Source organism: Chiloscyllium plagiosum, chromosome 4, assembly GCF_004010195.1.
Source record: "Chiloscyllium plagiosum isolate BGI_BamShark_2017 chromosome 4, ASM401019v2, whole genome shotgun sequence".
NCBI lineage: Eukaryota > Metazoa > Chordata > Chondrichthyes > Orectolobiformes > Hemiscylliidae > Chiloscyllium > Chiloscyllium plagiosum.
In genome coordinates, this window is record NC_057713.1 from 13621013 (window position 1) to 13630662 (window position 9650).

General features: G+C 42.5%; 1 protein-coding gene across 1 annotated transcript; it reads left to right on the forward strand.

The window, feature by feature from the left end:
• Positions 1-575: 575 nt before the first annotated feature.
• LOC122549534 (T-complex protein 1 subunit zeta-like) lies at positions 576-2508 on the forward strand. Its single transcript, XM_043689386.1, has one exon. It carries the CDS (start codon positions 705-707, stop codon positions 2268-2270), a length of 1566 nt encoding a protein of 521 aa, XP_043545321.1. The 5' UTR covers positions 576-704; the 3' UTR covers positions 2271-2508.
• The last annotated feature ends 7142 nt before the right edge of the window (positions 2509-9650 follow it).

Genomic DNA, 9650 nt, shown 5'->3' on the forward strand with positions numbered 1-9650 from the left:
AGTGGGGTTTATAGAAAGAGAGAGAGAGAGTGGGGTTTATAGAAAGAGAGAGTGTGAGGTTTAGAGAGAGAGAGTGGGGTTTATTGAAAGAGAGATAGTGGGGTTTATAGAAAGAGAGAGAGATAGTGGGGTTTATAGAAAGAGAGAGAGATGGTGGGGTTCATAGAAAGAGAGGGATAGAGAGTGTGGGGTTTATAGAAAGAGAGAGTTAGTGGGTTTGTAGAAAGGAAAAGAGAGATGGTGCGATTTGTAGACACACAGAAAGGGTTATACCGAACATCAACAGATTGTCGAGTTTAATGGTATTGATTTGTGCAACGTTGAAGTGCTGTCGTTATTTTAAAAAGAGACATTTTACCTACACATCAATAATGCTCGCGAGCAGAGGGTTCAACTTGACTTGGGCGGCTCCGTCTTCAGCCGGAATGCAATATTTTTTCTACAATTGATTCGTCATACTTGGGGAGTTCAAAGTGTGAACGCGTGTGCACTTGGTGCCGGATTTGCAGCAACAGTTGACGTGTCGCAATGATCGGTTCCAGAACAGGATCGGATTAAAAGCAGGAAATGATATAAGGGCTGCAGCTGCTGCGGGCGCTCCCAGGACTCTCCCTGAAAGCTAACCAAGGCAGCGGGGCTCAGTCTGGAACTTGCCCAGACGCCTTGTCCTTTCAGGCCCGAGTCAGTGAGCGCTGTACTGAGGCATGGCTCTGAAAAGGAAAGCAGAAACAGCTCTCAGTATTAACGTGTGTGCAGCCCGAGCGCTGCAGGAGCTGCTCAGAAGCAACTTGGGACCCAAAGGCACCATGAAAATGTTAGTTTCTGGCGCTGGGGACATCAGGCTGACCAAAGATGGTGGCGTGCTACTGAGGGAGATGCAGCTCCAACATCCCACTGCCTCCTTCATTGCCAAGGCAGTGGCTGCTATGGACGAGACGGTGGGAGATGGGACCACCTCAGCTGTGCTCATCATTGGGGAGATTTTGAAACAGGCCCACCGCTACATTTCCGAGGGGGTCCATCCCCGGGTCATCGTCGAAGGATTGGAGTTAGCCAAAGAAGAAGCCATCTCCTGCCTGGACGAACTCTGGGAAGACGACGATGGTTTCATCAGGCAGAAGGTTGCCCGGACCTCACTGGGGACCAAGGTTCACTCAGAGTTGGCAGATTTGCTGGCGGACCTGGTGGTGGAGGCAGTGCACTGTGTTTATCAGCACAGACAGCCCATTGACCTGAACCTGGTGGAAATCATGGAGATGCAACAGCAGACTGAGTGTGACACCGTCCTCATCAAAGGCTTGGTTCTAGACCATGGTGCTCGCCACCCGGATATGAAGAAGCGAGTGGAGAATGCTTACATCCTCACCCTGAACGTGTCTCTGGAATATGAGAAAACCGAGGTGAACTCCGGCTTCTTTTACAAGAGTGTCGAGGAAAGGGAGAGGTTGGTGAAGGCGGAGCGACAGTTCATCGAGGAGAGAGTCCGAGCGATCATAGCGCTGAAGAGAAAGGTGTGCGGCGACTCTGACAAAGGGTTTGTTGTGGTCAACCAGAAGGGCATCGACCCCCTCTCCCTTGAGCTGTTTGTGAAGGAGGGGATTGTAGCGCTGAGAAGAGCCAAGAGGAGGAATCTGGAGAGGCTGCCCCTGGCATGTGGGGGCTTGGCAGTGAACTCCGTGGAGGAGCTGACTGAGGAATATCTGGGCCATGCAGGGCTGGTCTATGAGCAGACGCTGGGAGACCGCAAGTACACTTTCATTGAGAAATGTGATAATCCCCAGTCTGTCACCCTGCTCATTAAAGGACCCAACAAACACACCATGACCCTGATCAAAGATGCCATTCGGGATGGCATGCGAGCTGTGAAGTGTACCATTGAGGATGGTGCTGCCATGCCGGGGGGTGGGGCTGTTGAAATTCGCATCGGAAGCCAGTTACTAGACTACCGTAAAGGTAAAGTCAAAGGTCATGCACGGTTTGGATTTCAGGCTTTTGCTGATGCCATTCTGATTATCCCAAAAACACTGGCCCAGAATGCCGGGTATGATCCTCAAGAGATTGTGTCGAATGCCCTGAGCAGAGAACGTGAGACTACCCTTCCTGTGCGCATAGATTTGTCCAGTGGTGAGCTAATTAATGACTGGGAGACTCCTATATGGGACAGCGCTTGTGTCAAGCATCAGCTGATACATACTTGCACTGCAGTGGCAAGCAACCTCTTATTGGTAGATGAGATTGTCGGAACAGGAATGATTTCAGACAAAAAGTGATTGCGTCTGACTGGATTATCAAACTCTCATCAGTTTTGTGACTGAATTGATTGTTAATAAGAATGCAGATCAGAGATATTAGGAAACAAACCAAATGAGGTGATATAGGAAATAGAAATCAAATTTAAAATGTACAGAATGTGATGAATGGTAGATACATAACATACCATTATTTTGCAAAGAATAAGTGACTCTGTAAAACCAAAATACTATGATTGAATAAATATTGTCAATTTGCCATTGTTGTCCAAAAGCTTTATTCTTCTGTGTTATTTCACCACAGTCTCAGGAAGGAATCATTCGGGTTGAGACAGAGGTATAGAGCAGTCTGCTCCAAGCCAAGAAAGTAAACAGCTTGTGAGGCCTTGGTTTATTTTTTAAAGTTGGAACAATAGAAGCAGTTTGAATCTGTGGGGTCAAGCTCCCAGAGAACCAGGATTTTTAATTTTAGCTTTTCTACAGTTTCTGCCATCTTGAATAAAAGCTTCCACACCCAGCTTCCTCTCTCTGCTACAGCTAAAAGCTGAGGTTATATTCATGCTGCTGGAATTGCATGTGAGACAATCTATTTTATTGAATTTGCCTTTGCCAAGGCTATGTTACTATATTAGAACAATTAACTATTAGTAATTTATATATATTTTGTTAAGCATTTTGATAGAGTTACAGTTAAGCCAATTCTTTTCCTTAATTTTGTCTGTATTTTAACTGTGGTGTGTTTTGCTTACCATTGACTAGTTAGACCAATCAAATGCATATGGAATGCACTGCCTTACATTTACCTTTAAAATAACAAAATGTTATGATCTAGGCAATCTTAGTATATTTTAAGGGTTTGGTCTGGTCCATAACAATTGGATTCAAGATGATACCTGTATTTTTTTAGGAAGTGAAATAAAGCTGGCAAACCATTGATTTATTCAACTTGCAATGTAATTTGCATAATAGTGGAATCATTTGTTGGGACAAAATTTCAAGAAAATAGTCCTGCAAATAATGCCGTACTCCAGCAGCCAATGGCAGGTCTTGGTTCTCCGGCATTTAACGGTGCCACCTCCCAGAATGCACTTATTGGAACATCTTCTGCAGGAAGATAGATTGATGGTGCCTTCAGTTTAGAAACATTGATGAAAATTTGCAGGATACACACACTGTGTACAGTTCTGGGTATACTGCAACAGAAAGGATTGGAGAGGGTTCAGAAAAGATTGGCCAGAATATTGCTGAAATTGGGCAGTTTGAATTACAAGGAGAGGCTAGGTAGGCTGGAATTTCTTTCACTGGAGCGTAGGAAGTTGAGGGGTGACCTTAAAGACGTTTATAAGGTCATGAGTATATTGATAAGGTGAATAGCAAAGGTGTTTTCCTCAGGGCGAGGAGTTGAAAACGAGGGGGCATATCTTTAAGATGAGAGGAGAAAGATTTTAAAGGGACATGAGGGTCAATGTTTTTGCACAGAAACTGGTTGTTGTGTGGGATAAACTGCCAGAGAAAATGGTAGATGTAGATACAGTTACAACATTCAAAAAACATTTGGATTGATACATGAATAGGAAAGTTTTAGAGTAATATGGGCCAAATGCAGGAAAGTGGAACTGGGTTTAGTTTGGGAAACTTGGTTGGCATGGACAAGTTGGAATGAAGGGTCTGTATGGCTCTATGACAAGACCACTATAACCTGGTTCATTGTCAGATATTAGATGCTGCCTGAACTGCTATGCTCTTCCAGCACCACTAATCCAGAATCTGGTTTCCAGCATCTGCAGTCATTGTTTTTACCTTGTCAGATATTTGCAGTTTGCCTGAAAAATGATACTTTCCAAAGATAGTTTAAGTGGACATTGATAATGAGAAGTTTGTGAAAAGGAAATGTTACTACCTTTGCATGGAAAGGGCAATAGATCCTGTTTTTCAACCAGTTATAGGTTCAGAAACAAAACTAAAAGCATTGAAACATTTAGGAAGTCAAAGTTGATAATATGGAACTGTTTCTTTCTACCTCCTAACTGCTTCCAGCACTTTTTGTTCTGATTTCAAATTTCCAGTATTTAAAGTGTTTTTTTTATGTCAAATATTTGGTTGAAGAGTCTTAACTCTCTGCAACTATCAGGGCTCTGGATAGTGGGATGAATGGGTGGCATGGTGGCTCAGTGGTTAGCAGTGCTGCCTCATCATCAGGGACCTGGGTTCAATTCCACTCTCAGCTGACTGTCTGTGTGGAGTTTGCACATTCTCCCCATGTCTGCATGGGTTTCCTCCCACAGTCCAAAGCTGTGCATATTAGATGGATTGGCCATGCTAAATTGCCCATAGTGTCTGGGGATGTACAGGTAGGCAGATTCGCCATGGGAAATGTGGGTCTGAATGGGATGCTGTTCAGAGAGTTGTTGTGGACCCGATGAGCCAAGTGGCCTGTTTCCATACTGTGAGGATTCTCTGATTCCATGAATAATAAAATAAGATGACAGATTGGGTAAAGCCTTCTGACTAATGTCTCCTCTAAGTCTTGTGTTGTTTACCTGTCTATTTGAATACAAAATGTCTCTTTCATTCTTAGTCAGAAATCACTCAACACCAGTTTATAGTCCAACAGGTTCATTTGAAATCACAAGCTTTCAGAGCATAGCCCCTTCATCAAGTGAAGTGAGAGGGAGGCACACAGAACGTAGAATTCATGGGCAATTCATACAAATGGTGTGAGGGGAGTGTTGAATACTAAATCGCTGCAGGGGACTAACGGTGTTAGATGGTGTGAATTAAGTAATAGTTGAATAACAACCAAATGGTTGACCTATAATCTGATTAAATGCGGCAGAGAGATAATTACAAAAATTAAGACATATCGGATCATCAACATGGATACTGCCATCAGATGTGGGAACACCACCCACCACGTGCTCATGACTCGGCCAATATTGTCTGTCTCATATGCTGCGTGCAAGGATGCCCCAAGGCATTATATGCTGGTGAGACCATGCAGATGCTATGACATCAGACATTGCGTAACAATTGCCAGACAGAATGTTCCTTCCCAGTCAGGGAACACCTGAGTAGTCAAGGACATTCAGCCTCCAATCTTTGAGTAACTGTCCTCCAAGGCAGACTTTGAGGTACGCACCAATGCAGAATCACTGAACAGCAACTGATAGCCAAGTTCCATACCCATGAGGATGGCCTCAACCGTGATCTTGGGTTCATGTTGCAGTACGTATGACCCCACCACACTATTCTGCATCTGTAAAATCATTCTTACTATCAAGTTTTGACACCATCACCTTGATAAAGTGTTATGATCTCTCTACCTTAATTAGTTTGTACAGTTTTGGATCATTTATTACTTTGGTTAGACCCCCAGCATGCGACTCTTATATCCATTATGTTATTCCAGTCAAATAAAAATTGGAAGAACTGTGGATGCTATAAATCAGCAGCAAGAATAAGGGTTGCTGGGGGAGTTCAGCGAGTCTGGTCGTATCTGTGAAGAAAAATCAGAGTGAACGTTTTGGGTCCAGTGACCCTTCTTCTTGTTTATCATTGCAGCTGCTGGGCTTTTCCAGCAACTTCTGTCTGTGTTCCATGTTATTCCAGTCATTTGTTTGTCTCTAGCACCATCTTATTTTTAATTTTTTATAATTATCTCTCTGCCTCAGTTAGTTGGATTATAGGTCATTCCTTCACTTGTTATTCAGCGACTGCTACTTTACTTTCACTGTCTAACACCCTTGGTCCCCTGCAGAGACGTATTATTTGACACTCCCTCCACACCATCTGTCTGATCTCTCTGCCTTTGATGTCTCTGCCCATAAATTCTGCATCTCTGTGCTTCCTCTCACTTCACCTGACGAAGGGGCACATTCTGAAAGCTTGTAATTTCAAATAAATCTATTGGACTATAACTTGGCGTTGTGTGTTTTCTGACTTCACCTAGCCCAGTCCAACACAGGCAATTTACATCATTGTTTTTCATGATTCTGTATGAGTGATATTTTAAAGGGGACAACGTTTAAGCATCCTATGTGATACCTTCAGTTTTTCAATAAACTTTACATCTGACTGAAATCATTTTGCAAGGGTATAGGGAGAGGCTGAACAGGCTGGGGCTGTTTTCCCTGGAGCGTTGGAGACTGAGAGGTGAGCTTATAGAGGTTTACAAAATCATGAGGGGCCTGGATAGGAAAAATAGACAAGGTCTTTTCCCTGAGCTGGGGGAGTCCAGAACTAGAGGGCATAGGTTTAGGGTGAGAGGGGAAAGATATAAAACAGACCTAAAGGGCAACTTTTTCACGCAGAAGGTGGTACATATATGGAATGAGCTGCCAGAGGAAGTGGTGGAGGCTGGTACAATTGCAACATTTAAGAGGCATTTGGATGGGTATATGAATAGAAGGGTTTGGAGGGATATGGGCCGGGTATTGGCAGGTGGGACTAGATTGGGTTGGGATATCTGGTTAGCATGGACGGGTTGGACCGAAGGGTCTGTTTCCATGCTGTACTTCTCTATGACTCTATGACCTATGCACAAATATCATCAAGATAGTATTACACAACTTAGATGATTAACTGTCCTTCCTGTTAGTGTGAATTATAGAACTGGCATGTGTTGGGAAATGCTGCAATTCTGTGAAATATTTGCTGACTTGTGTTACAACTGGGCATGAATCATGTTATTTCAGGTCCCTAACATGAGAAAACAGATCTCCTACACAAGCCCACGCCTACTCTATTCTGAGATGTGTTGCGGTGCATCACAAGGCTCAGGTTGTATCTTTGGTCTGAGATGTTATTGCTCAGGGTGGCCCAATTATTGTCCCTGAATTTATTGGAATCATTTCTATTATCAGCTCACTTTATTTTGAGAACAAATTTGCAAACAAATTAAACCGTGACATAGATTTATTCACAGGATCATTTCTAAAAGATGAGCTCGAGTGAATTGATGAACTTTCTTTTATTTAGTCATCATGTGGGTGTCTTTGACTGCCCAGGATTTTTTGCTTGTCCCCAATTGCCTTTGAGAAGGTGCTGATGTGGTCTTGAGTCACTACCCTCTACATGCTGCAGGTTGAGCCACAATGCCCTCAGAGAGTAAGCTCCAGTGAATGAAAGTCGACAAAAAAAGTACTCCGTGAATATGACTCAGTTGCTAAGTGTGTGCATTGTTGGTAAGAGAGTCTAAACGTTTATTTTATCTTGTGCAAACCAAATTCAGTTTCTCTTTTGTAGTTGACATTAAAGTGAAAGTAATTTCTTTAGGTTTAGTTCACTAGTCTGTTTCATTCTCTTTCTTAAAGATAGCTTGTTAAGTATAAGATTGATAATGGTGTTAAAAAAAAGATGAATTACAATCGAGTGTAAAGAGTGTGAAGCACGATACCAGAGTAATTAGTACATTAAATAAACTATGATAGTGATGACCGGATGGGTGGTGTGTTTCTACAGTAGCTGCTGGACACTGAGATGATCCAGAGTGTAGACATCTGCAGTAAATGGATTGAAGAACTTTGGATTTGGACTCTGGAGTCTGAGCTGCAGAAGTGAGGAGGGAGAAAGTGACCTAGGCACTTTGCTCCAGGAGACCTTCACATCCTTCAGGTTAGGTCATTAAAAACTGGCCAGTGATCAGGGGCAGGAGGATCTGGATGCAGGTGAAACAGGTACCTAGACTGAAACATAGTCAGTCAGTCTGCAGGAGGTAACATTGAAGGATCCTTAACCTCTGCAGTTGCCCAAAGAGGTTTTTGCAAGCTATTTGGATGAGGGTAGGCACTGTAGGAAGGATAAACAAATTGACCACAACATCATGGTACAGGGAACCATTCAAGTGGAGGGAGGAGGAATGTAATAAAGGTGAGGGTAGTATAATTAGGAAGGTAGATAGCTCTCTGCAACCATAAGTGTGAATCAAGAAGTCTGTGTTGCATGCCCCGTTCGAGGGTTAAGCACATCTCCTTGGGGCTGGGGAGGAACTTTGTATTAGGGCTGTAGGGGTGGGGAGGAAGGTGTGTGTGTACGTGTAGGATAGGGGTGTGGATGGTTGGGTGGTCAACATTGATAAGACTGGGTAGCAGGTTCTGATGAAAGAGTTCAAAAAGTTAGGAGCTAAATTACCTCTCCAGTAACAATCTTGGAATTGCTACTTGATCTGTGGGAAAACTAGCAAGGGTAAATAAAGTCAAGGAATTAAGTCAGTGCCTCAAATACTGTTGTACGACAAATGGGTTTCAGTTCATGGGACACTAACACCACTACTGGGGTAGATGGGAGCTGTTTATTGAGCATGCTTCACTTGAACTGTGTAGGGACTAGGAGCTTGGTAAATCCAATATAAATGCCAGGAGACAGGGCTTTGAACTAAATAGGACAAGGACATTCTAAAGAGGGAATTAAATAGGTTTACAAAGCAAAAGGATATGGCAGCATTGCAGGGCAGCCAATTAGCTAATGATACCCAGGGATAGGAAGGAACAGAGTGTCCAACTGTAAGAAAGCAACAACTAGGATCAAAGTGAGGAAAAAAAGGTAAAAGGCAAAATTAATGGATTTTAACTTTAGTGCACAGTCTTCAGAATAAAATAAACGAATTAATAGCATGAGTAGGGGTTAACTGGTATAATGTTATAGCCATTTTGCAACCTTGGAGATCAAAGCTAAGCACTAAATATTCAGTGAGTACTAAATATTCAGGAGTATGAGACTTTTTCAAAAAGGACAAGCAGGAGAGAAGGAATAGTGGAGTAGCTTTGTTGGTATGAGATGGAATCAGCATGACAGCAAGAAATAATCTTGAATCGGGTGATGTAGAATTTACATGGAGCAGAGGAATGAAATTACAAAGGGATGAAGATTCTGGTGGGAGCAATCTATAGATTTCTGAACAGTAACCATACTATAGGGTAGCAAATAAATCTGGATATAGTTAGGCCATGTTAGAAAAAGCAGTACATGGGGAACTTTAATCTTCATTTTGATTAGGAAATTGAAATTGCCAGGTAACCATGAGGAAGAATTCAAAGAGAGTATTTAGAATAGTTTCCTAGAAAAATATATTATGGATCCAACCAGAAATCAAGTTATTTTGGATATGGTGTTACATAATGAGACAGGTTTAATAAATGATCTCTGTAAAAGATCCCCTAGGAAATAGTGATCATAACATTGGTAGAATTCAGCATTCAGTTTGAGAATGAGAAATTTGGGTTGGAAACAGCTGTGCTGAACTTCATTGAAAGTAATTACAAAGGAATGAGAGGAATGTTGCTGGAGTGGACTGGGAAAGGAGTTAACAAAAAAATGGTCGAGGAACAATGGAAGATATTTAAGAAAATAGTTAATGACTCATAGCAAAGATATATCCCAATGAGAAACCAGGGTTCTAGGAAA

What these genes read in the sequence shown, in the direction of transcription:
- LOC122549534 (XM_043689386.1), top strand. Translation starts at nt 705, where the DNA reads ATGGCTCTGAAAAGGAAAGCAGAAACAGCTCTCAGTATTAACGTGTGT.